General features: G+C 42.0%; 2 protein-coding genes and 1 non-coding gene across 13 annotated transcripts in view; 1 reads left to right on the forward strand and 2 right to left on the reverse strand.

Moving 5' to 3' along the window:
* The window catches only part of KLHL18 (kelch like family member 18), a 47,881-nt gene extending 24,587 nt beyond the window's left edge, over nucleotides 1-23,294 (reverse strand). For 2 of the 6 annotated variants that reach the window (XM_074345026.1, XM_074345025.1), the window contains exon 1: nucleotides 22,883-23,294. In XM_074345026.1, the coding sequence (XP_074201127.1) occupies nucleotides 22,883-23,011 (129 nt within the window). In that variant the 5' untranslated portion in view covers nucleotides 23,012-23,294. Of the gene's footprint in view, nucleotides 1-10,426; nucleotides 10,537-17,829; nucleotides 17,934-19,115; nucleotides 19,261-22,882 lie in introns of all 6 variants that reach the window. The other 4 variants (XM_074345029.1, XM_074345030.1, XM_074345027.1 and 1 more) reach the window with 4 other exon arrangements.
* A 41-nt stretch (nucleotides 23,295-23,335) lies between these two features.
* Nucleotides 23,336-27,669, forward strand: part of KIF9 (kinesin family member 9) — a 41,062-nt gene continuing 36,728 nt past the window's right edge. For 2 of the 6 annotated variants that reach the window (XM_045520621.2, XM_045520639.2), the window contains exons 1-2: nucleotides 23,346-23,484; nucleotides 24,467-24,716. In XM_045520621.2, coding sequence (XP_045376577.2) covers nucleotides 24,680-24,716 — 37 coding nt within the window. In that variant the 5' untranslated portion in view covers nucleotides 23,346-23,484; nucleotides 24,467-24,679. Of the gene's footprint in view, nucleotides 23,485-24,466; nucleotides 24,717-27,669 lie in introns of all 6 variants that reach the window. The other 4 variants (XM_010959946.3, XM_045520630.2, XM_045520626.2 and 1 more) reach the window with 3 other exon arrangements.
* On the reverse strand, nucleotides 25,875-25,947 carry TRNAP-AGG (transfer RNA proline (anticodon AGG)). The gene has a single exon. It is a non-coding gene; the product is annotated as a tRNA-Pro (tRNA).

A 27,669-nucleotide genomic window follows, 5' to 3' on the forward strand; every position in this document is an offset into this window, starting at 1 on the left:
TTGGAATCCCTGTTTCCTGGATCCCATTTAGTCCTCTTCCTCATTAATTCCCTTGTTCTGGTGGAAAGTGTCTCCTAGTAAAGCTTCCTAAGAAAGGATGTACTGGAAACTGTTTTCATTCACAGCAAACGTGTAGGTTTTGTTCTCACACCAACCAGTTTTCCAACTCTCCAGACACCAACTAGTATCTCACAATTTAATTTAAATTCGACACTAACTACCTAGAATTAGTGCAGACCCCACAGGTTAAGGACTCAGTCCCACCAGACTCTGTCCCCCTGTTCCAGATGCCAGTTTCATGTCTGGGCCACTCGTACTTCTGACCCATCAAGCTGTAAGGCTGGGGTCGGGGGGTTTCCCACAACCCCTTCCTCAGCTTTGATAATCTGCTAGAATGGGATTTTTATGGAGGCTCCATTAAGTAGGCAGGACTGATTAAATCATTGGTCACTGGTGACTGGCTCAATCTCCAGCCCCTCTCACCGCCCCAGAGGTAGGGCTGAAAGTTCCAACCACATGGTTGGTTCCTCCAGCAACCAGCCCCAACCTGCCACTATCTAGGGGCTCATCAGGAGTTACCGCATTAGCACAAACTCAGGTGTGGCTGACAGCATCTCCTCTCACCCTTATCACTCAGGGAATTCCAAGGGTTTTAGAAGCTCTTGTGTCAGCAACTAGGAACAAAGAGCAAATATTACAACCACAAATGCTCTTTTCACCCTTACTACTCAGGAAACTATAAGGATTTTAGAATCTCTGTGCCAGGAACCAGGGACAAAGGCCAAATATATATTTATTACACCACTCAACCAGAGGGCAGATGCACAATATGTCTAGAAATGTCTCTATTATCCTAAGTTCAGGTGATAAGTTTACCCGGCTATAAAATTCTAAGTTGAGGATTTTTTTCTGCCAGAATTTTAATAGTATTGTTCCAATGTCTTCTGGTTTGCCGCCTTTGAGAAAGCTAATGCCGTTCTGAATAATAACCCTCTGTATGTGCCTGTTCTCTCTAGAAGCTGTTAGGACTTCCTCTGTATTCTCAGAGAGCTGAAATCTCACAGGGCTGGAACTTGGGAGTTTTCTTTTATTCACTGTGCTGTATCAATCGATAGACATTATTTTAGTTCTGAGAATATCTTTTCATACCACTTCTTTGATAATTTCCTCTTCTCCACTGTCTGTTTTTCCTCTTCTTTAATTTCCATCAGTCAGGTGTTAGAACTCTTGGAATGATCCTTTATAATTTATTTTATCTGTTCTCCCCAGCTTTCCACCTCTTTCATTTGGTCTGTCTCCTGGGAACCTTATTCAATTTTACATTTCAGTATTCCTGTGTTGTATTCTTCATACTTGCTATGATACTTTTAGTTTCCAAGAGATCTTTGTTGTGTTCTGGAGGTTCCTTTTTTTTTTTTTTTTTTTTTTAAAGAATCTAGTTCATCTTTCATGAATGCAGTATTTTCTCTCTACTCTCTCTCAAGATAGCATCGTTAAAATTTTTCCTTCTCCTCCTCTCTTCTTTTACTGTCTCCTCTGAGTTCTTTTCTCTCCCATTTATTTGTTCTGGTCCCTGTCTTTTATGTTCTTTAAACATCTCATGACACTTGGCTAATGCTCACACTTTCAAAAGTTGTTTCAAAGCTGAGTATGGGGGCTAAAAGCTTGTCAACTGTTGGACTTCACCTCAGGGTGAAGAATCTGCCATTTTATGGAGGACCCTGAGAAGTAGACAGTATCTTTAGGACTTCTTCTCTGGGACTAAATTTATCAGAGAATGATCTTCCAATCTCTTGCATGGGAGCACCTTCCTGCAGATATTCTGAAAACTGCGTGAGAGAGGGGAATGGTCCTACTAATCACTATTGACAACTTTGTCTTAAAGCCCTTATTTTCAGTTTTGCTCCATATTCCATTCCATCATCTGTGCTTGCTGTGCCTCTGGTTCAATATCTAAGACTAATACTTTGTCTCCTGAGAGAGCAGGGGAGAGGCTGCAGGCATCTGCTTGCTTTTCACACAGACTTTCAACTAATCTTCCTGTTTTCAGTCTGTGGTTTCTCAGACTCAAGCTATCTCAGGGTCCTGCATTACAAATCCTCTTTCTTAGTTTCTCCCACATAGCAGGCACTTTCAGTTCCTCTGGCCACCAAGTTCATCACACTTGCTTTCTGGTTTCAACATTCCATTAACCTCTCATTTGCTGATCTCTCTTCTCCCTCTTCTTCCTCTTACTATTCATTGTAGAATTACAGCAGGGAATGGAGGTTGAAATGTGTATTCAATTTGCTGTGTTAAGCTGCTGTGTATTTATTTTTCATCTAGAAAGTAAACAGGAGACAAAACAAGCCATATGTGCATGAACTAGGTGACCTGATTTCCCAAAAAAGCTCAGCTAAAGAGAAGACAGGCCTATCTTGGGATATGCTGGCCAGATTACATCTGAATTCTATGTTCAGTTAAGGGGAACAACAAATTTGTCTTCCTCTAGAAGAGGGGGACCAAGATGGGGAAGGGTCTGGAAGCTACATCTTATGCGAGGGAAAGCTAAAGGATAGTTTGGAAAAGGTAATTTAGCAGGGACTATAGCTGTCCTCAGAGACTAGAAGGGCTATCACAAGGATGAGGCAGATCTAGAAGTTACAGGGAGGCAGATTTTGGTTTATCATAAAGAATAACAGCTTATCACCTAAAAATGTTTAGGGAAAGTCCTTGACTGGTTCTAAAACTATTAAGGGACCTTCTAATTCTATAGTCCTGGGATAATACACTTTGTGAAAAGCTTTAAAAAACACCCCAAATACTCTCATTTGTAATCTCAGTTAAAAAAAAAAATTAGATGATCATTTATGGAGTTCCTTTTGCAAAGTACCCCCCTTTACACATATTTTTCTCATTTTACTCCTCACAGCAACCCTGGTCTAGAGATTAAAATTCTCAGTGTCAGGGCCAGCTCTACTATAGATGTAAGCAAATTGCTTAATGTTAGCATGGCTCAGGTTTCCAGGTTGGAATGTAGGATTATTACTTACGGGGGCATGGCAAGGAATATACTAGTAAAAAAAATTTGAGATTCTCAAAAGAGCACTATAAATACTGGAAAATATATCACAACCAACCACTCTATTAGACAGTATTAGAAAGTTCAGCATGGCATTAAAGGTTAAAATACTTGCCAGTCTCTACCCGTGTCCATCCCAGGGGAGGCAGACAGCACAAGCCAGAGTACATATACACTGCAAGTGTCTAAGGCCAGCTATTCCCTTTCTGCATGACTCTTCCTTTCACCTCTGAGCCTCAGTTTCTTCATCTGTAAATAAGGAGCTTTAACTGGATCAGGTTTCTCAAAAGGTAGTAGTTGGGTTAATAACAGTAGCCTAACATGAATTCAGTAAAGCTTTTCTTTAATCATGTTGGCATCTACATGCATTCGAAAAATAACTGTACATACACCTAAAACATATCAATTATCTGGACCACAGATTGGTGCACACGCAGATTTGAGGGTCCCTTGCAATAACTCTTCAAAATCCCTGTAGCATGGGAACCCCTGCATCACAGGTTCTCAGAGGTCCCTCCTGGTTAGTAGAGTCTGAGACCATGACTAAGCAAAAGGAACTAGAAGTCCTAAGCACCTCATGTCTACCTGAGTTTTGATTTGCCTTAATATACACACACACACACACCCTTCCCATTTTCTTTCTTGAAAAGACTGGGAAATTTTCCATTCCCGGCTCTGCCCTGGTGGTATCTTTGGATCAACAGGGAGAATGTAGCATGACACCACAAATTCTGCTCCCCATCACAGGCAGCTGGGGCTCAAGATTCAACCAGTTGCTTATTCAAGAAGGAAAAGCAGCAGGGCAAAATCTGAGTTGGGAGTAATCTGAGACAGGTGTTCCCAAAGAAAGCAAAAGAGATACCTAGAATAGATTCCTCTTTGATGGAAAACATTTTGATACTACTGCTTCAAGGAGCCCACAATGAACATAAATTAAACAATAAGTGAACGGTTAAGTGCTCTGCCTGTGCAGACAGAATACCTTTGGGATCAGGGGATTTAAGACTAAGCTTTTAGGCAGTCACAAGAGATGCTGAAAGTGCATGATAAGTAATAATTCATAATTTTACTAAGGCATATATTTGAATCATTAAGACCATGAATCTGGTGTGTAAGGAAGAGTCTATAAGAGTAAGTAGGGATGGATTAATCTCGAAAATTCCTTTAGGGTAGAAACTCAACAATTCCAAGTTCTTTAAGAGAGATAGCACATTATCATAGATAAGAACAGGTACCCGGGAATTAAAGTACCTGGGTTCAAATCTAGATTCTGCCATTTACAAGCTGTGTAACTCTGGGCTAGTAACTTAACTTCTCTGTGCCTAAATATATGAATTTGCAAAAATGGGGTAAACAGTACCTCCCTCGTGGGGTTATTGTGTGGATTAAATTAGCATTTAAAATAAGGCGTTTAAAACAGTGCATGGCACATATTAAGTGCTATATATTAAGTGCTTATTAGATAAATAAGTAAAATGTCCTTACATTCAGAACTTTGTAGAAGTTATTTTTAAGGCACTTATAGAAGGGGTCAGCAAACTATGGCCTATGAGACAAAATCTGACTTGCTCCTTCTTGTTTTTGTGCGGCCCATGAGCTAAGTGTAGTTTTTACATCTTTAAATGGTTGAAAAAAATCAAGATAAATATTTCATGACATGTGAAAACTATATAAAATCCAAATTTCAGTGTCCATAGACAAAGTTTTACTGGAACACAGACATGCTCATACAATGGCAAAGTTGAGTAGCTGTGGTAGTGACCAATGGCCTGCAAAGCCAAAAATATTTACTGTCTGCTTCTTTATAGAAAAAGATAACTGACTTTCACTCTAGAGTCACAGGGAACAAATATTATGAAAAAGGATGTGAACACATTCTCTAGAAAGGAGAAGATGCTGATCACTTATTCAAGACCCTCCATTCTCTGCCCACATCACATCTGATTTGCTGCTGGTATTCACAGACTCCCCTGCTGAACTAGTGTGAACTGCCAGCACTCTGTGAACTCCTGATATAAACAGTGTCTTATACAAAACGCTTGCTCCTTTTAAAAAGGAAGTGAGCTAAGCCTGAAATAGAGGCATTCACACTGGAGCCATTAATGGCCTATATGGGCCTGCCACCACCAACTGCCTTTTTTTTTTTTTTTTACAACTTCACTTTCTTAACCATAGTTACACAATTATTCTTTCTCCAATGCCCCATGGAGTTTCAACGCTAATTAGCCTCAGGGAATAATGCAGCCTTGTCCATCAGAAATGTAGGAGGTGGACTGCATGGAGATGACTGGAAGCATCTGCCTTCCAACTTCAGGTACCAACCAATCCTCCACGTTATTCAGTTACCACCCAGTACAAAGCCAGCTTAGCCCAGCTCTCTATCCCCAACCAAAATCTTATCCACATGTTAGACCAGTAAGACTATGCCATGTTGGAGATGTGAAGCCTCGAGTATTGCACTTTTCTGTTTTTACCTACTCTGGCGGGCTTCAAACTCCCTGAGGTAGTAAGGGTCTTGTATATCCCCTAAGTAGTTCAGTAAATATTTATTGAAATGAAAATACCAACTCTACCATTAATAGCAGCCCAGAAAATCAATAATTCCCTGGGAAAATAAATTAACCCCATAGAAAAGGTGGCAGTTTCATTAAAGGTTATAGTTAAAATGGACTGCAGGTTCTCTCAGTTAAATTTAGAAAAGGATATGGAAGACTGAGCAGGCGGCATTGTGATTTTCCACTCATTTTTCCCAAAATTTTCTTACATGTATAAATAGGTATAATAAATCTGCAAATAACCACAACATTTGAGGGCTATTACAACAACAATCTATTATTATTTACTAAACTAGATATAATATGGTTTCTATGTATCTTTATAATTAAATATAGCTATTAACTATATATTAATAATGTTATACTAGTATATTAACTGTGAATCATCTATAACATGATGATGATGATCTAGGAATGACTTTAGGCTACTTGAAGGTCAACAGAAAACACTTGTGGCTTCAATACATGCCACTAAAAAACCTCCCAAAACATGACTAGCTAGTTTAGCTCCATCCAGCATAACTTCCCTCCTGGGAATGCCTCCTATCTTCATTCCCACCACACTGTAAAACATACGACCTAGGCCCTACCAATTAGACCCTTCCTCAGGATTCTTCAAATGAGAAAGAAGGAAGAGGGACAATCCCCAGGCAGCAAGGAGCCATTAGGCACTCCATCACCTTCTGTATGTGATGAACCCAGTCTGCAGGGTGGGGAGGATGCTGACCAAAGAGGGAGAGTCTTGGCAGTATTTTAGTCCCCCAGGACCGTCATCACCCCTGTCTTTTCTCCTGTTTGACTACATAAGCCAATAAATGACTGCTCTAGACTACTGAGGCTAGTTTTGCCATTAAGAGCCAACATTCTGAACACTGTGGTCTGCAGAAAGCCCTGGGGGAGTGCAGGAAAGGGGGATCCCTCCTTCCTGGCCTTAATAGATGAGCTCTAACTAAAGGAGGTTTCAGCTGTGCCTGGGCCCTGGTGATGCTTCAAGGCCCCCAGTCTGATCCCTAGTTAAGTCTTAAAGGACCTCATGTGTAAAAATACCACGGTGACGGCATCTGCTACAGGCATCAAAGGCATAAAGCAAACAATGTTTCATTGACTGGGAACACTGCAGGGGATACGGAAGTGGTCAACAGATATCTGCTGCATGGATGACTCATTTTTTGAATTCCTAGCAGTTTATTTTCTGGGAAAAGTTACCATAACTTTGGATAGAGGATAACCAAACCCAGTATCTGATTCTCCATCATAACTGGGGTCTGTGACGTGTCTGAGGTCAGACAGACAAGAACTAGGGCCATTTAGTGTCCTCTTCTGTAAGTGTGAACAGTAGATTCTCAAGAAAGTTACTCCTTCCTCACAACTCCACTTTCCCCTTCCCCCACCGTAACGATACCCTGATAATTTTAATAGCCCTATAGCTAATAAGGAAATTGATTTTGTAATTTTAAAACTTCCAAAAAGGAGATCTCCAGGCTCAGGTGATTTCATTAGAGAATTCCACCAAACATTTAAAAAAGAATTAACACCAATTTTAAACAATCTCTTCTAGAAAATAAGAGGGGGCAACTCAAATATATTTTATGAAGCTAGTACAGTACAAAAAAAGAGATAATTACAGACCAATATCCCTCATGAATATAGATGCAGAAATCCTACCCAAAAACCCACAAAAAATGCCAAACCCTGTCCAGAACTAACCTGAATATCTGAGTTCAGTAAGGTCAGTACAGAAGGTCACAGGATACAATATCAACATAGAAAATCAACTGTATTTCTATATACTATCAACTAACGTGTAAACCAAAATTTATAATTATATAATTGCTTAAAAAATTAAATATTTTAGTATAAATCTAACAAGCTGATTTACAGGACTTATCTGCTACAAAATGTTGATAAAAGACATTAAAGGTCTAGATAAATGGAGAGACATACTGCGTCCAAGGATTACAAGACTCAACACAATAAAGACATCAATTCTCCCCTAAATTGGAGTACAAATTTGATGCAATTTCTGGAATCAAAATTCCAGCAAGATTATTTTTATAGATATGGACAATATTATCCTAAATTTTATATGGAAAGGCAAAGGAACTAAAATGGCTAAAACAATTTTGAACAAGAATTCAGTGCAAATGGCCAAGAAGCACATGAAAAGATGTTTAACATCGTTAGTCATCAGGGAAATGCAAATCAAAATCACAATGAGATACCACTTCACACTCATGAAGATAGCTATTATCAAAAAAACAAAAACAAACAACAAACAAAAAAACCAACCCAGAAAACAATAGGCATTGGTGAAGATGTGGAGATACTGGATCCCTTGTGCATTGCTGGTGAGATGCAAAATGATGTAACCATTATGGAAAAGAGTTTGGTGGTTTCTCAAAAAGTTAAACATAGAATAACAGTATGACACAGCAATTCCACTCCTAGGTAAATATCCCAAAGTAGTGAAAGCAGTCTCAGAGAGGTATTTGTACTACACTCATATTCATAGCACCATTATTCACAGTAGCCAAAAGGTGGAAATAACACAAGTGCTCATCAATAGCTAAATGGATAAAATGTAGTATAGAATATTATATACATAAAGCAGAATATTATTCAGCTTTAAAAAGAACGAAATCAAGAGAAAGATAAGCCACAGATTGGACGAAAGCATTTGAAAAACACATGTCTGATAAAGGACTGTTACTCAAAATATACAAAAACCTCTTAAAACCCAACAGTAAGAAAACGAACGGCTGAATTTAAAAATGGGCAAAAGATTTTAACAGATATCTCACCAAAGAAGATATATAGATGGTAAATAAGCATATTAAAAGATGCTCCACACGTCATCAGGGAAATGCAAATTAAAACAACAAAGAGAGAATACACATCTACCAAAATGGCCAAAACCCAGAACACTGACAACACCAAATGCTAGCAAGGATGCGGAGCAATAGAAACTCTCATTCATTGCTGGTGGGAATGTAAAGTGGTACAGCCACTTTGGAAGACAGTTTGGTACCTTCTGACAGAACTAAACGTATTCTTACTGTATGATCCAGCAATCACGCTCCCTGTGTTTTCCCAAAGGAGTGAAAATGTATGTCCACATAAAAATCTGCACATGAACATTTACAGCAACTTTAGTCATAATTGCCAAAACCTGGAATCAATCAAGATGTCTTTCAGTAGGTGAGTGGATAAATAAACTGTGGTACATCCAGTCAGAGTATTTTTCAGCACTAAAAAGAAATGAGCTATCAGGCCATGAAAAGACATGGAGGAATCCTAAACGCATATTTAAGTGAAAGAAGCCAATCTGAAAAGGCTACATGCTGGATGATTCCAACCACATGACATTCTGGAAAAGGCAAAACTATGGCAATATAGTACAAGGATCAGTGGTTGCCAGGGGTTGGGGAGGATGATCAGGTGGAGCACAAATGATTTTTAGGGCAGTGGAACTACTCTATGTGAATATTATAAAGGTGGATACGTGTCATACACACATCTCAAAAATCATAGAACATACAACATCAAGAATGAACTCTAATGTAAATTAGGGATGTTGGGTGATAATGATGTGCTGGTGTAGGTTTATTGATTACCCTCTGGTGCAGGATATGATAGAGGTGCGGGCTGTGTGTGCTGTGGAAATAGGGAGTGTATGGGAAGTCTCCGTCTAAATGTCCAATTTTCCTGTGAACCTAAAGCTGCTCTAAAAAAATAAAGACTATTTTTTTTAAAAAAGGTGAAATTTGAATACATACCGTAACATGGATGAACCCTGAAAACATTATACTAAGTGAAACAAACTAGACACAAAAGGATAGTATTTTATGACTCCACTTATATGAAGGGTCTAGAATAGGGCAAATCATAGGGACAAAAAATAAAATAAAGACTACCAGGGCTGGGGGAAGGGGCAATAGCAAATTACTGATTAATGTTTATAAGATTCTGCTTTGGGTCATAAAGTTTTGTAAACAGCAGTTATGGTTACACAACATTGTAACTGCATTTAATGCCAGTGAGTTGCACACTAAAAAATGGTTAAAATCAGGGAAAAAGTAAAATAAATGAAAGAATAAAGCAGGAGGAATATAACCTTACCGATTTCACGATTTATTATACATAAAGCTAGAATAAGCAAAACTGTGTTGTACTAGTTCAGGGATAGGGACACTGACCAATGAAACAGAACAAAGAACCCAGAAGTAGCTCCACACAGGTATAGCCAAATGACTTTTGACAAAGATACAAAAGCATTTGTACCCCAAATGGAGGAAAGAGAGTCTTTTCAGCAAACAGGGCTGAAGCAATTAGACATCCTTAGGCAAAAAAAAAAAGAACTTCAACATACATCTCAGTTTGCACAAAAATTAATTCAAAATGGGTCATAGATTCTTAAATGTAAAACTTTAAAATATAGAACTTTTAGAAAGAAACACAGGAGAAAATCTTCAGGACCTAGGGGGTGGTGAAAATTCTTAGGCATGAGACCAAAAATACAATCTATAAGGAAAAAAATTGATAAATCAGACTGAATCAATTAAAAACATTTGCCCTGTGAAAGACTCTGTTAAGACAATTAAAAGACAACCTAAAGCCTGGGGAAATATTTGCAAACTTGCAATATAAATAAATAGATTATATTTACAAATTGAAGGCCCAGTGTCTCTTGGCCTCAACTTTATCTGCTTGTAAAATGGGGGACACTTATACTACCCTTAAGAAAGACTTTTTCAAAATTGAATGATACAAAAGAAATGAAAGATCTTATTAAAGACAGACTCAGTAGGACCTCATTTAAGGGTGCAGGTCTTGGCTCTCCTGTCCTTCCTCTGCAGGAATCCAAGGAACGGGGATCAGCAGAGTATGTTTTCTGGATGGTGTGAACGGGCCTCCCCAGATCTGAATAAGCAGAAGAATCCCAGTTTCATAAAAACGGTAGACTACACTAGCGTAGAAATCTTCCCACTACATACTCTGAGAGGTGTGTGATGAAACAAAAACAAGAGTATTATTTTTTTGCAAAATATACTGAAAAATTTGTATTATTATTTGTAAATACTACTATTTAATAATAGGACTTAATACTATTTAATAATATATTTTTGACATATTTGTCAAATATGAGTCCTATCTGACAAAGGACTCATATCTATATATATAAAGAACTCTAAAAACTCAGTAGTAAAAAAAAACAAAAACAATCCATGAGAAAATGGTCAAAAGACATAAAGAGACATTTCATCAAAAAGGATATACAGGTGACAAACACATGAAAAGATATTTAACAGCATTACCAATTAGGGAAATGCAAATTTAGGTCATGAGATAGCACGACTCATTTCACAAATGGCTACAATAAAAAACAGTGATAATACCAAAAGTTGGTGAGGATGCAGAAGAACTGGATAACTGGATAACTCATTACGTTAGTGTTCTCCAGATAAACAGAACGGGTAGGATACGGGGGGGGGGGGTGTGCGCACATGCGTGCGTGCGTGTGTACAGAGATTCAGGTAAGACTTCTAGATTGCAGTCTAGAGTCTGAAATCTGCAAGGCAGGCCAGCAAGTGGGAAAATCAGACAGGGTTTCTATGTCAAAATTTTGAAGAATTATTTCTTCTTAGGGAAACCTCAGCTTTTGCTTGTAAGACCTTCAACTGATTGGATGAGGCCCATCACATTATGGAGGGTAATCTGCTTTTCTTTAAGTCTACTCATTTAGATGTTAGTCACATCTAAAAAATATCTTCACAGCAACATCCAGACTGGTATTTGATCAAACAAGTGGGCATCACAGCCTAGTCAAATTGACATACAAAATTAACCATTGCACTCATATGTGCTGGCAGGAATGTAAAATGGTATAGCTTCTCTGGAAAATAGTTTGGTGATTTCTTCAAAAACTGAAAATGAATTTACCATGTGGCATGCCAATCATATGCTTGGGCATTTATCCCAGAGGAATGAAAATCTGCATTCATGCAAAATCCTGCAAATGAATGTTCACAGGAGCTTTATTCATAATAAGCAGAAACTGGAAAGAATCTAAATGTTCTTCAGTGGGTGAGTGGTTACACAAAATGTGACATCCATACCATGGAATACTACTCAGAAATAAAAAGGATAAAACTGTATACACAACTCAGATGGCCCTCAAACACATTCTGCTGAGTGAAAAAAGCCAATCTCAAAGGTCACATACCCTACGATTCCATTTATATAACATTCTTGTGAGGAGATGGAGAACAAATTAGTGGTTGCCACAGATTAGGGGTGGTGGGTGGGAGGGGGATGGGTGCAGTGCGACTATAAACGGGTGGCACCACAGAGATCTTTGGGGTTGTAGAATAGCTCTACATTGTGAGTCATTGTGTATGGAGAGGCTACTGATAACCCTGACAAGAGCAAATGGTGTGGCCTGATATGGCTAACTTACCTGTCTTACTAAAACATAAGTTCCACCAAAGGAGCAATCTTTTTTTTAATTAAAAAAAATTTTCTTTGGTGGGGGAGCTAACTAGATTTATTTATTATTTTTGGTAGAGGTACTGCTGGGGATTAAACCCAGGACCTCGTGCATGCCAGGAATGCACTCTACCACTGAGCTATACCCTCCCCATTCCAAGGAGTACTCTTTCATATTTTCTAGAATAGTCTAGAAATTAACATTCAGTATTTGTTGAATGAATGAATGAAGCTTCTGAAGGAATCATCCCGATTTATAATTGAGTCTGGTCATGGCAGTCCCCATTCTGTTGGGCTCCCTACCACGTACAAGTCAGATCCGAATTCTAAACTGGCCCCCACCTAGCCTAAGCTGCTGGCAATTCCCTCCTACATCATCCTATTCCCTCTACTTGGATCCTTCTCCTGTATTTTTCTGTCCCATGAATTACTCCTCATCCTTGAAGATCCAGCTCAAATGCTCCCTCCTCCAAGGGGCTTCCCTGACTTTCAGGCAGTCAGCTCTCCCCTTCCTGTGCACCTGGTACAAGCCACCAGCACACATTATAGCATCCTATTTGTCCCTAATGAATGTCTCCTCATCCAGGCGGAATATCCTTCCCACGGAAAGGGAAGCTAGTATCCTAGCACTTAACACAGTACCTTATTCTCAAGCCTTCTTAATGAATCCTAAAATGATTTCATCATAAAGGTAGCTCTTAGTCCTTCATTTGAGATACAAACAAATAACAAAACTTCTGATAAATTTCACCTCTTATTTTTAACCTGGTTCAGGACTGGTGGAGCTGGTGGGAGGAAGGCACTGGCTTTTGACTGAAGAAAGCATAAGGAGCGTTACTCTCTAGCCTTATCCAAAAATTCATCAGCTGAAGTCAAAGCCTCAAACAAAAGATGATAAGGCTTAGGGCCAACTGGCTGAGGGTTTGACTTACATGTTCATAGTGCAGTCCCAACCTTAGAAGAATAAACAGGCCACACCACAGTTGCCCAATTTAGGTGCATTTCTAACAAGGTGTCATGTAATGAAATGGGGGTAGGGAGTGTGTCCCTTCATCTTGAATGCTGGATAGCTTGCCCACCAGCCCAGGACACAGGCAAAGGGATGCTCATCCACCTCACCATCGGCAGACATGACTAGTTCTCACAAACTCAGCAGGTGGGAAACAGACGGCAAGTACAATAAACATACAGAACTGGTTCAGTCTGGGGTTTTGATGGCATTTGAAAGCACACTGTGTGAAACCCACTATGATGGAGCTTGGGTCTCTCTGCTTTAGGGGGCCCCACTGGGTAAGTGATTCAGGAAGGGAGAGAGGGAGGAAGTGGCTGACCAGCTAGCACTAAAAAAAGACCTGGGCTATGGTCCCATGAAAAGAGCTGGCTAAACATTCAGGCCTGTCCCCACCTCTTCCAAACCCTCCCCCACCACATCCATATCCAGCAAGGTAGAATGGGAGGAAAGAGGGAGACAGGGAGACAGAAACCACTAAACACCTACTTATACCAACCACATGTGATTTACAAATGTTTCTTACTAATCCAGACTCCTGACCATGAGTGTTCAAGGAGTTCAGTCCACATTCAACCCATCTCCCCAGTCGCACCTTCCACCTTGTTCCTTCATGTCAAGAAACATCCTGCACGTGTACTTTCATGCCTGGGCCCTTGAATAGGCTCTCCCCAGCCTGGAGTGCCTCTTCTCACCATGTCTGTCTGCCAAAGTCCTATTCATCCTGCAAGGTACCAATCAGACACCATCTTCTCCATGAAACCATCAAACCCTCTGAGATGCCAATAACTGCTACCCCTTTGGTGCTTCCTCAGGCCTCTGGTGATACCTGTGCAGTTATATCACACTCTGCCTTGTCTCATAGTTAGCTGATGTGTATCTATCTCCCCTACCAATCTTTAAATGCCAAAGATATGGGCTGACTCCTACTCATGGTAGGGTGACTCATGCACCAAGCAAAGCACCACACACAGTGGAATGCACTTCAATAATATGTTGACTGAAGCAGCATCTCAAACGTAATGCCAGGGGCCCCTGCAGATAACTCAGCACTTTTCAGCACTTGAAACATGCCAAGAACTGTGCTGGATAATGGGTGCTTCACATGCTTCTGAAGCTCAACATCTAGATGGGGAGGAAAATTCTCAGACACATCTACTCACTGCTCAGTGTGCCAAGGGGAGTGAGTGCAAAGTGTTAAGACAATGCTTCTCAAACTTTCGTGTGCACAGGATGTAAGACTCACCAGATTCTAGTTTAGCAGGTCTGAGGTGGGGTTTGAAATTCTGCATTTCTTACAGGCTCTCAGGCAATGCAGATACTACAGGTACAATGAGGACACTCTGAATAACAAGGGGCTGAAGTAAAGTGGAAGAGGGAGGGATTACTGCACCTGGAGGGACATGAGAAGAGTGTCTTGAGAGAGCTGGGATTTCACACAGCCACTCTCCACTGACACAGCAGGGCAAAAGAAAGAAAATGGCTCGGGTCTTTGCCCAACAGAAGCATACAGCCTGGCAGGGAGGCAGCTGTGCAAACTTGTGACCGCAAGACAATGCTGAACAGACACAAATGTAAAGTGCTTTACGAGAACAGAAGGAGTGTTTGGACGATTCTCTTCCCTTCAGAAGAGAAAAATACAAAAGGAGCCTTGAAGCGTGGGCAGGACTCTGCTGGCAGAGGGGAGCAGATACTCCAAGCCAAAGGAATACTGGAGCAAAGGACCAGAAGTTGGAGAGCATAGATCTTAAGCGAGTCATCAGGTGGAAAACGTGGGCATCTAGGAGAGAAAGGAAGAGAGGGGCCAAGTCTGGAGGAACTGGAGTATCAAGAACACTGCTGGAGATCCTAGAAAAGTCACCCAGGAGTGGCAGTCAACACCAACAGAACATCCTTAAGCTTCTCCCTCTTGTATCTCATAGACGGCAGTGACGGATTTCTGTGAGCAGCTTAGAATAATCAGAGATTCAGTTAAATCAGCAGTCCTTCCATTAATCCTACCGAAAACCAGCCACCATCTGCTGCTCCTGCACTCCCACTACCCTACAGCCCTGCCCAGATGTCTCACTGACTTAAAGTGATAGCCTATGACATGTGGAAAAAAGACAAACTTTACCCAACGTGGGCAGGAGTGCCTTTAAAAACCACCAAGAGCTGAGCAGCTCTGTTCTACTTCCTGCTTGCCTGACAAGTTTCTGACCTCTGATTTTCTCTGTGGTATGGAACAGACATTCCTCCCAGAACAAGCCAGAATTGGTCTCTCTTGCTCTGGTTGTTAGCATCATCTCTCCTGACTGGGACAAGAAGGGCAAAGTCCCGTGAAATCCTGTGCTTGCTTCATGAACTATGGAAAATGCATTGTACCTCTCTTAGGTACAACTCTAAGACCCACTCTGCCCTGTCCTGCCCTGATTCTTCGTTCACAAATAAATACTGCCTAGCTTCATTAATTCATCCAATCACTCACTCATTCAACAAGTTACTTCCTGAGCCATACTGTCTTGTGCAAGGAACTATGTTGGGCCTGGGGGCTACCTCTCCGACCTCGTGTCCTTCCACTTTCTTCCTGGGTCACTCTATTCTTATCACACCAGCTGCTTGCTGTTTCCCCAAAGTGCCAACTGTGCTCCTGCTTCACCTGTGCTCATCACTCCCTCCACCTAGAATACTCTTCCCTCAGTTATGCTCAGGGATCCCTCCTTCACTTCATCAGATCTCTACTCAGAGGGCCTGGCTCTGGTCCCTCTAACAAAAACAGCACAGCATGAGTCACTGGACATGTTATATCTACTTATTTATTATCTGCTACCCCCTAGAAGGTCAGCTAACACTCACACAGGCTTTGCCAACTCTGATCACTGCTGTGGCCCCAGCACTTAGGACAGTGCTGGGCTCATGGGGGGCACCGACATATCTGCTGATAACCTGTCAAATGGGAATGAAAGGGAAGCCACACAGAGCAGCAGAATGACGTGATTAGAGCTGAGCCTGAGGAAAAACAATCTGTTGACTGTACCAGCATCCTCCCCTAATGGATCTGGAAGAATTCTCAGCATACTGCCAGAGGTAAAGAAAGCCCAGGTTAGGTGAAAGGTGGAGAGGGTCTGGATTAGGACAGTGGATTACTAAGCACCTGTCATGCAGACACCTCAGTAAAGGATTCAGTCACAGCTCCCACTCTCTGGAGTTATAATACTGTATATAATTATGTGGCAATTACTGTGATAAATGCCACAACATATGTGTAAAAGAGAGAGGATGAATCAAAGCCAACCTCAGAGTTTCAATCCTATGTGACTAGGTGGATGGTGTGCGATCCTTACACGAAGGGAACAAAAGAAAATATAGTTTAGAAGAGAAAAAGGCTTCATTTTCAGACTTAATGAGTATGAGGATCAACAGGACAAATGGAAATGCAAGTTGAGTGTTTAGGGACAAAACAAGGGGTTGAAATACAGATTTGAAAGTCATTTGTAATCTGCAGACTACGCCAACAAACCTTTAGTTGGAAGACAGGTTAGCACAATGTGTTTCACTGATCCTCAAGATAGCTCTGTCAAGGTCACATACATTTAGATTTTTACAAATCATCCCAGGGGAAAAATAAGCTTATAACGTGTGCATCACTTAAATGTCTATCTCTTAGAGGTTGATTCCTTTTAAGTGACCATTTGAAGTGCAGCCACAGGGCTGAGCTAGTAAAATTCAGCTCTCAACAGCTGAAGCAGCTTATTGCAAAAGCTAAAGAAAGATCACTCCTTAGTGTGAAATGTTTCTGATCAGTGGGTTTGGATACAGAGACAAATTCTCTTTAGTGTCTCTCCAGCCCCACTGCACTGTAAGCAATCCAATCTCACTTGCCCACCTGGTAACAAGTCTTCACCAGATTATCTTTTTTTTTTTTCATTGTGGTAAAATATACATAACATAAAATTTACCATTTTAACCATTTTTAAGTGGACAGTTCAGTGGCATAAGTACATTCACACTGTTGTGCAACCATCACCACCCTCCATCTCCAGAACTTCTTCACCTTCCTAAAATGAAACTCTACATATTAAACACTCACTCCCCACCCCCTCCTCTCCCAGTCCCTGAGCAATCTCCATTTCACTTTTTATCTTTACAGATTTGACTCCTCTAGTTACTTTATTTAAGTGGAATCATAAAATATTTGTCCTTCTGTGACTGGCTTATTTCACTTGGCATAATGTTTTAAGGTTCACCCATGCTGTAGCATGTGTCAGAATGTCCATCTCTTTTTAGGGTTGAATGATGTTCCACTGCGTGTATGCAATATTATTCCACTGTATGAATGGAACAAAACATACCACATTTTGTTTATCCATTCACCATCAATGCATCCTTGGGTTGCCTCCATCTTTTGGTTGCTGTGAACAATGCTGTTATGAACACGCTTGTATGTCATGTGAATATCTGTTCTGGAGCTTATTTATTAATTTTGTGGGGAGGGGGAGGTAATTTATTTATTTACTTACTTACTTATTTTTTTTAACGGAGGCACTGGGGATTGAACCCAGGACCTCATGCCTGCTAAGCATGAGCTCTACCACTGAGCTATTCCCTCCCACTTGGAGCTTCTTTTCTGAAAGGCATGTTCTCATCAGATATGCAGCACACTGCCCAGACATATTGGGCCATATCTGAACTACTGATCTTCTATTTTGCCTGCCAAATGCCCAAACTCTGGCCCTTACCTTCACGGCCCTGAACACAGCCGTCAGGTCCACGGGAACACAGGAGCCATCACGGTCTCCTCTGGCCTGCCATTCTGCAAGCAGCTGAGCATCCTCAGCTTCAACTGAGACAGAAAGGGAGCATGTTGTCTTTAGTTAATGCTTTGGAAATAGTCTGCTTCAAGCTTCAGCAGAGTTACAAGACTTTAAAGATGAGATGCAAACAGAACAAAAACTTCTCCTACGACAGTTATTCAGTCACCAGCCAGGATAGTTCCATGATCACCTGCAGTGATCTGGAAGAAGAGTTTTTCATTTCTGGTTTACCTGCACTCTTTAACAAGAGATGCTTCTAGTTTCTGAAACCACAGAAGCACATACTGGGGCAATAAAGCAAGTGTAATCCACTCCAAAAGCCTTAAACTTTACAAAGACTGTATCAGTATATGAACGTGTTTGGCCCACACCTGTTTTTGTAAATAAAGTTTTACTAGAACACAACCAGACTCATTCGTTTATGTATCGTGTACAGCTGCTTTGGTGCTACAACATCAGAGTGGAGTAGCTGCAACTGAAACTGTATGACCCACAAATCCTAAAATATTTACTGTCTGGCTCTTTACAGAAAATGCTTGCCATCTCTTGGTTCACACATTTTGATTCATTCTCTCTTCTTCCCAGCTGGAAACAAGTAATGATATGATCAGTTGTTTGGGTAGAAAAAGGTCTAAACTAACTGTGGGGAAGCTGGCTGCTTTCCATGCCAAAGAGGCAAAGGGAGTGTCAAACCCTAACAAACCACAGGAGGAAGGTAGATGCCAGGTTTATAATTTAGGAGGGGCTAGGAACGCACCTCTAGAAAAACAATGTGGTCTCATTTTCAATCAACCAGCCTACAAACTGAACCAGGCGTGGTCAAGGTGCAAACAATGGAGTCTCATGTACAAAACAGTAAAGGAACCACCTGCAGTAAGAAGCATCCCCAGACACAGGCTTCTGAAATACACCCAGCTAGCCAGCCAAGCTCCAGCAGCCCAAGGGTGAACCTCATGAATACTGCCGGGCTAGTTAACTGATTTTCCAAGATACCTCCAACTCTTTCCCCACCTACGTGTGAGGCAGCATCAAGCTCTCTCATACATCTCATCAGTGTCCGACTTTAACAGTATCACCCACAGCATAACTCGAAGAAGAAGAAAGAGCAAAACTGACTTTTTGATGAATATGAATTCATCAAGGAGCACATTCTTCCCTTTAGTTCTAATTACTCATTAAAAAGAGGCAATGCTGAAAATAAACACAACTACCTGAAAAAAGTCAGAAGAAAGTCCCAGGAATGCATGATATTCAGAAGCACTGTATTTCCCAATCAGGAGTCATTTCCAAATCAAAGGAGTCAAAAATTCATGTGTCCAGAAGAATAGCAGAAAAAGCCTGCATCTGTCTTCTCTCCTGAAATAGAACAGTGGTGTTGCATCTGGCCATACACATCACTGTCCTCCACGCTCAAAGATGACACTGCAGATGCTGTCTGTCCCCTGCTCTGCTTTGTACCATTAGCAGGCAGGTGAGTAATCCGACAAAGGATGTAAAAGCATCGCTTCCACCAACAAACAGCTGTGGTGGATCTCAGATAATACAGCTTTGTGCCTTGGGCAATCCCTTAATATCTCTAGGCCTCAGGGTTTTTTTCATCCGTAAAATGGATGGCTTTGATAGAGGACCTCTAAGCCTCCTTTTCATATGATTATTCCAGCTCTATAATTATACCTGCGTAACTCTCTACACTACACATAACATAAAAATGATGTGCATCAACAAGTCCTTCCCTCACTTCCATATCCTCCTCCACCTACTCTTTCATCACAAAATGAGTGTGACAACAAATTAGCTGAGATTCCAGACTCAAATGTGTGGCTCTTGAAGTCAGTTTCAGTGAAAACTGTGTACTTGAGTGTAGTGGGTCAAAAGGAAGTATTCTAATACTGTGCCTTTCACCCACGGAAAAGACATTTCCTTTTGAAGGCTAAATGCTCAGATGTGGGTTCAAAACTTTGGCAGGGGCCTTGGCAAAATGCTGGGAAGACTGATGCCAGCAGATCTTTGAGGAACCATTTACTAGTGGTTGCAAAACAAAGTGTGTGAGTGTGTGTGTGTGTGTGTGTGTGTGTGTGTGTGTGTGTGGAGAGGAGGCTCCTCCCTCTTCTAAGATTATGGGTCAGTGAATAGTATGCAGGTTTGGTGATCCCATTCTGCTCTCACAAATAAAAAGAAAGGAGTATGTGAGAGAAGAATAGAAATACAGGAATCTGGTAGGTATAAATCTCATGAATAAGAAGAGGTTTGGAGAACACTCATTGCATCTGGGGAGTCTGCCAAATTTGCTGGACCCAGATGAATAGACAGATGAGGCCTGAGCACTGGGCTCCTGGCAGCCCAGAGGAAAAGGAGACGAAACCAATTGTTGAGAAGAGGAGACGAGAACTTCTGTGGATGAAAACCTCTCTACTCAGACTAAGCCTTATGCTACAGGGTGCCAAGAAGTCTTGCACTACTACCCTCCTAAACTTTAAGATAAAATGACTTGCCAAAGAGAAGTAGCATGGCTTTTTCTGATAGGAAAATACTATTCAGTTTGATTCATCATCCAAGATCCAAAGATGGGCTTCATGGGAATTGCTCCCATGACCAAATGGAAAATTTTGCATGTTTGAAAAAGTATGTGCATTTTTCTGAGAGGGTTCAGCACTTTCAGTTTTTCAAAGAGGTTCAAGTCACCAAAGATACAGAATGTGATTGAAAAATCTAATATATTACTCTTTTCTGTTATGCCTCTACTTAACTATCCAACAGGCACCCAAGGAATTTAAACAACAGATTTTCCCAAAAAGAAAATTAAGCAAGGTTCAGGAGTTGGCAGTGAATTCTGAGAAAGTGACATGCCTGCTAATGCTGCCTGTCACACTCTCCCTAAAACTTGGGAAGATAGAAAAGGTGACATGTTGTAAAGGATGAGTACAACTGACTTGAGGTAGATTAAATCACATGCTATCAGCTGAAATCAGTTCAGTCATGTCAGTGATAGAAGCGGCAACAGTAGAGCATGAAAGAACACTTGACCTGGAGTCCAGACTCCAGGAGTCTAGTCTCTAGTCCTAGCTCTGCTCAGTTCAATCTGTGACCTTGGACAAGCCTGTTCTCCCTGTGGACTTGATCCTTATCTGTAAAATGCAAGCTATTCAAGTAGATCAATGGTTTGCAAACTCTTTTAAGGCAATGAACATAATGTTTAGATGAAACATCCAAAATTAATCAGAAGCTAAAATGAATTCAAAGTGGCAGGTTGAACATATGCGTTTACCCCATTAAGTTATTATTCATAAATATCTACTACTTACTGAGTATTCATTACATGATCGTTTTAAGTGCATTAACTAGTGGAGTCCTCAGCAATCTTACTAGGTAGGTGACAATCCCCATTTTACAGATGAAGGAACAGAATCACCAGTGCTGTTTTCATGGCTAATAAGTGGCAGAGCCATGATTCAAACCCAGGCGATCTGGCCTTTTTCACTTCTCTGTGTCTTCCCTGGCTCACCCTTACAGCCTAAATCTTAATCTGAAAATTCTCCCCCATTACTGCTTTTCACCAGTCTACTCACACCAAGTGTTAGTGCCATAACGAGATCACTCTTTTGCTTACAAATCTCTAGTAGCCTCAAAGTCTACTACTATGCAATCACAGTGGACAAAAATTTCTCATTTATATTTACTTCCTCTTCCTCCTTTAGTCCAGCTCATTTTCCTCAGACCTCTTGGTTCCACACTAAAGATGCTTTTCCCTCTCAGTCCACTTGACTCCTCTCCAGGAAAACTAATCTCCTTCAGGAGGGGTTTAGACTGACAAAAACCTTAGGCTAGGCATTATGCAAATAATACCACAAATTTTCTCATTTAACCTTCATACTAAGAATTAGGAATCATCCTTATTTTTACATTTGGAAAACTGATGCTTAGAGAGATTAAGTAACTTGCCCAAGGTTATACCTAGGATTGTAATCCAAATCCTTCTATCTCCAAAGCCGCACTCTTAACTATTCTACTCGACTGTCTCCAGAGGTCTGACTCAAATAAGTGAAAAAGGAAAAGTTTCCTTAACCCTATAGAACAAAGAGATCTCTACATAGTTTTGTTTTTGTTTTGTTTTTTTCCAACAGAGTCCTTCACAAATGCTGGCAGCCTTCTAGCCAAAGCCCACCACGGAACACGGCTTGCAACAGCATCTCCCCACCTGGAGGGCTTCTTCACGTGGCTCAGCAGCTGAGCTAAGGAGTAGCACAGCATGCCTCTCCAGTGGGAACGGATGCAAAGCACAGGACGAAGTCTGGCTCTTGTGCCCAGAATGCCAACAGGGAACAGGTGGTCAAGAAATCCCTCTCCCCACGCAGCCCATCAATCCATTCTCCGAGACCTTTGAGGTGGTGGTGCTGGGAGTGTGCCTTTCAGTGTCGGGAAGGATAGGTGCCCACCTCAAAAGATTTCCAGATCCGAGGTTAAAAGCTCTTAAGAGACAAGGAAGTAATCTAACAATCAAGGGCAAGGAATGACTCCTAAGGAAAAGCCTACACCTCTACAACAGCGCAGCTAACTTCGAGGGGCATAAAGAAACGTCTATGGTGGCAAGAAAAGGTGCTTCCGCGGTGCCCGTCAGAATGTAGAGACGGCCACGGCCACCGCCCCTTCTTACCTAGAGGGGCTGTAAGTCCATTTTCTCTTGTCTGTGTAACAGAAAAGGGAGGCAGGCACCCCAATGTCTCCATCCATTCTGAGGGCCTCAGCGGCGCCGTTCTCAGCCTTTCCTTCTAAGGGCTAAGAGGCTGTCCCTATCCATCTCCCCATTCGGCCCCAATCCCCCTCTCCCACTGTGGCATCTCTCTCTCCCCTACTCGCTCTCCCTCCAACCTCCTTTCCCCACCCCTCTGCGCACTAGACCTCTCTTCCCCTATCCCCCACCTTTCTTCCCTCCCCATTGGGTCCTTTGGCCCTCAGCCTCGCGCCGTCCAGCCCCCGGCACCTTTAGCGTCACGTCGCACAGCTTGCCCTGCCGCCGGATCTCCTCCATGACGCCGTAGCCGCGACTAGGCAACTCGGACACGGAGAAGTGCACCAGGTCCTCCAGCTCCTCCGCGCCGTCCTCCACCATCTTCCCCGGACGCCGCGACTGCGCAGGCCTGGCCGGCCGACTCCAGACTAAGCAGGGCGGGGCGAGGGCGCGTGCGGACAGCAGCCCGGAGCGCAGGGCTGGAGTTAGACGGGCCTGCGCGGCCGCCGTAGTCTCAGACTACTCTGCGCCGGAAGCCCAGCCACCCTGCTTCCTGGTTCTTGCGCATCTTTAGTTCCCTCGCTACCCCGACCCTGACTTCGTGCTTGCAGCTGCCGAAGTCTTTCTAGACTAGTTGGTCCCATCTCGCGTCCTCCTGATTCGGCCCTGACCCTGCCTGTAACTCAGCAGAGGACCGCGGATCTCATTTCCGCCACCACGATGTACTTCCGGGATCTCCGGAAGCGGCCCGTTGCCACGGCGACTGTGTACACAGCCCGGCAGCGGCGTCTGCTGGTTTTGGGTCTCTGCTCACGCAGCGGTCGTGCTGCTGGAGGGCTTCTGCCTCCCGAGCGGTGAGCGGGGGTCGCGCGCCGCTGGGGTTGGGAGAAGGGAGGCCGGAAGGGGGTTGTCCGCCTGGGCGGCAAGCAGTTGCTGAAATCTGAACACAGCCCGAGTGTCCCCCAGCTTGGTTCGCTGATCTGTGAAACCCTGACCGGGGAGGGGGCGGTATCGCGGGGACACTTTCAGCCTAGCTGCGGCTTAGGGTCTTCGGATCTAACTTTCCTAGCTCCAGGAGGGTCCTACGTCGCTCCTGAGGTTTACAGACCTCTAGTCTTCTGAACCCTTCTGTATTCGTCGGTTTTCTAACTGAAGGGGCTTCGGGATCACCAGCCCCAATCCTTCGCTTTACAGACACGGAAACCGTTTTAGAGAGGGACAGAAATGGTCCCAAGGCCCACTGCCTCCCAGACTCCACATAGGCATCCAGCATGTTGGGTTAGAAAAGGGGGAAAGGTCAGTTCTACCTGGATCTGAGTCTTTTGTTTAGCTCAAGGCTAGGTGCAAATGCACCTGGACCGAATTTGGGCGGGGTTCAGATGCTGCTGCCTCTCTGGTGGCTATGAGAGTTCAACATGAAAGACTCTGTTCTGGACAGAAGCTCTGGAAGATAGGGTCCTACCTGGTCCTCTCCCTTTACCGAGCTTTCAGGGGTGCTTGGTGGCGATTCTGTTCATTCCCACCCCTAAAACAAATGAGAAAACCATGAGCCTCTCAGCAGGAAGGTCTTCTGGTGGCCTCAGCGGTTCTCTTATTTACACCAGAAATATCTAAGGGTGGTGCCCATGAGAGAGAGGCATTCCCTACTAGGTCCTGAGGCAGAAAGACCCTACTAAAAGGAAGGACTTACAAAAAGGAAGAGTGTGGTGAGGGGCTGAAGTTGGCTTCTTGCCGTGGTGCCTGGAAACCAAGTGTCCTCCTGGAAGGGCTGTGGGCTCAGGATTGGAGGTGGTGTGGGAGGGGAGTGACATCATGTGCCCTTTGGGACTCTCTCAGTAGTGACTGAAGATGGACCTACATGTGGAGATTGAGCCACCCTCTGACTTCCAGCCATGACCATGACCATCACCACCAATCACCATTTTCTTGAGCACCTGCCCTGTGCTGGGCACTGTTCTGGACTTTGAGGGGGGATTCAAAAGAGATAAAAGGCACAGTCCTGCCCCTTAAGCTGCTTATAATTTAATTTGGGAGCTGAAACCCACTCATATGATGCGGCGTAAGAACGGTGACAAGCGTTATTTCAGTAAGTGCAAGATGGCATGGGGTCCCCAAATGTCTGGGTGTTGAGGGACCACTGGGTAGGGAACTCACAGGAGGGATGCAGTTAACAGAGAGGGCTTGCCTTAGGTGGATATGGCTCGTGGCACAGGTGGAGCCATGGGTGTAAGCATGGGGAGGGCCTTGGGAAGCACAGGTAGGATGATTGCATGTGCATGTGCATGTTGGCAAAGTGCTGGGCAGAAAAGGGACAGGCTCTGAGGGGAGGGCTTTTCTTGGAACTGGCCTGTGCTGACCTTGGGCTGTCAGTGGGTAGGGGCCGCTGGGAGGGAGGCTTGGACATCCGCCCCTAGAGCTGCCCTTCATGGTCCCTGGGCAGCATCTTAGCTTTCCTGGGCAGCAGGATGAGCCCTCGGACTGGTTTGGGGAATGGTTCCCAGAGCTTTAGAGATGGAGTGTAAATGTTTGCTTGAGTCCAAACACACCTCCCCCCTACTCTCCATTTTCCAATAGCCTAGATCAAAGTGAACTTGAAGATGAGATACTCTCTTCAGTTTCCTCAGTTGGGGAGTCATGTTAGAGCTATATGTGACTTTGTATTTCTAGAGCTCAATTCTGCAAACAAAAACTTTAGAACTGAAATTGGACAAGCCATTCTTCTTACTCACATGAATACCTTTCAGATTCATTTTCTCAAAATTAAAAGATCTGAATTTGGCCTTCAAAAATCCCATAGTGGCCTGGAAAATACATCCATAAAATAATTTCTTGAGGAATGTGAGAAGTGGTCACACACCCTACAGCAGGCAAATATGAAAGTAACATGTTTGATTATTTGCTTTGACATCTGAAGGGCTGGTAATAGGGATTAGAGTTTTATTTTGCCCACTTGTTGAAGCTGTAAACTGAAAGGGCAGGGCTTGTCTCTACTTAACTTGCTTCTGTAGAGATACTTAAGGCCACTTCATGATAGTTAAGATAATTGTGAGAGGAAATCAAGTGGTGATCACAAGTTGTAATTAGAAATGTGGAGGGACATTAATATTTTAAATATCTGGAATCATGTTTATCAGGTAACACTCATTTAACCTCTCTTAGATAATATCTATAACATGTTAATATTCTTTTTTTTAGAGGGGAGGTAATTAGGTTTATTCATTATTTTTTAATTAGTTTTTTTTAGTGGAGGTACTGGGGATTGAACCCAGTACCTTGTGCATCCTAGGCACACACTCTGCCACTGAGCTATACCCTCCCCCTGTTAATATTCTTTATTTAATGTGCTTTTTTTTTAAGTGAAATAATTACCTAATTAAAAGAAATCTGTCATGCGTGACTTTTTCTTTACAGTCCATCTTGAAAATTAGCTTTTTAAAAATATTAAACATCTTATCAGTTTATTTGTTAGAGGCTTTGCAATAGCACGAGCAAGCTATTTTTTTTCCCTTAACAACTGTGTTGATATTGCTGTTTTCCAGTTTGAAGATGAAATCAAGTCACCTCCCTATGCCTCATGTTTCCCTAACTCTTCATAAAATCAGTAATTCCTCTGCTGGTTGGCTTTTTCAAGTGTCCAGGAGTTTTCTTTAGCCTTAACTCCCCTATTCTGCCCCATGAAAGTACAGGTTATTTTAGGTGTAAATGCCTCATTTCTTATTGAACTGGCCCAACCCAACCAGGGACATCAAAAGAGAAGTGTATGTCGCAGCACATGTCCTGACCCTCAGGTCTTGTCTCGATTCAAAGTCTGTTTTGTGTATTGTGGCACATTAACTCTAAATGAGTTTTTAACATTCCTTGTATTCATGGTTCCATAAAAGTGAAATTACTGAAATCTGAGAGCCCAGTTTTAGGACTACATGGCCATAAACTCCTTGATGCTATTGTTCAACTTATATTTTAGAAAGGAAAAAGAAAAAAAATTAGAATTATCTTAGAAAAACTTATATGTAAAATTTGAAATGTTTCATCTTGGAACAATTTAAAATTGTATTATGTTAATTTGCCCAATAGTTTTGAACAATTAAGTTATTTGGCATATTTTCATAGACCTTTAACTTGTTTTCTAGTATTACTTAGCTAGATTTATCACAACTGGTGATGATTACAGATGGATTTTTAGCTTTCCACAGAGCTTTTGACATTTTCTCTCAATACTTAATCCTTTGTCATCAGTGTATAAGAGGCACCTAAAAAGCAAATTAAGTTTTAAGTCCCCCTTAATGCAATAAAAATCAGTGCAATTATTACTTCTGTTTAAGAACCCTCTTTGCTTCCCCGCCAAATATCCACCCTATATCCATCCTGGTTAGAACCAGAATTTACCTTGTAATAGTATTAAATAGGTTTACCCAGACAGTCTCAGGAGAGGGCCTGGTGCGATTTGACCAATGAGACTAGTAGCCAATAAAATGTAAGCTTTCTTAGTTATCATTTGGAGGGTGTACAATTGAATTTTTAAAAATGTTTATGAAATACTTTAATTGGACAGGATATTAGAGATCAGTTAACTCTCCCTGCAATACAACAATCCATTTTGTAGCATCTCTACTAGTTGGCATCTTGACTTTGCTTGAGTGTTTATGGTATTTATGGCCCTTCCCTTGAGAAAGTCTTTTCTCTTATAGGACAACTCTATATAATAAGAAAGTTATGTACCTCCCTGTCAGTTATATCTATAAGCTTTCATACTATTTGATGATGCTACATTCAACATTTATTTTAACATTTTATTATACATGGTAATTATTTGTGGTACTATAAATGAAGGAATACAAATATATGTGTGTCTACCTGAAAGAAAATGTATGTACATAGCTAGGTTTTAGGAGAGGCAGAGGAGGTAGGGGACTGTGATTTTTCTCTCAATGGAGTGGCAGAGAAAAAAGGATATTTGACTATATAGGCTAGATTAAATATACTTCCAGGGAATCTTTTTCTGATCTAAGTTAGTCTAATGGAGGTAGAGGAGGAGATGC

This window comes from Camelus bactrianus, chromosome 17 (genome assembly GCF_048773025.1).
Source record: "Camelus bactrianus isolate YW-2024 breed Bactrian camel chromosome 17, ASM4877302v1, whole genome shotgun sequence".
NCBI lineage: Eukaryota > Metazoa > Chordata > Mammalia > Artiodactyla > Camelidae > Camelus > Camelus bactrianus.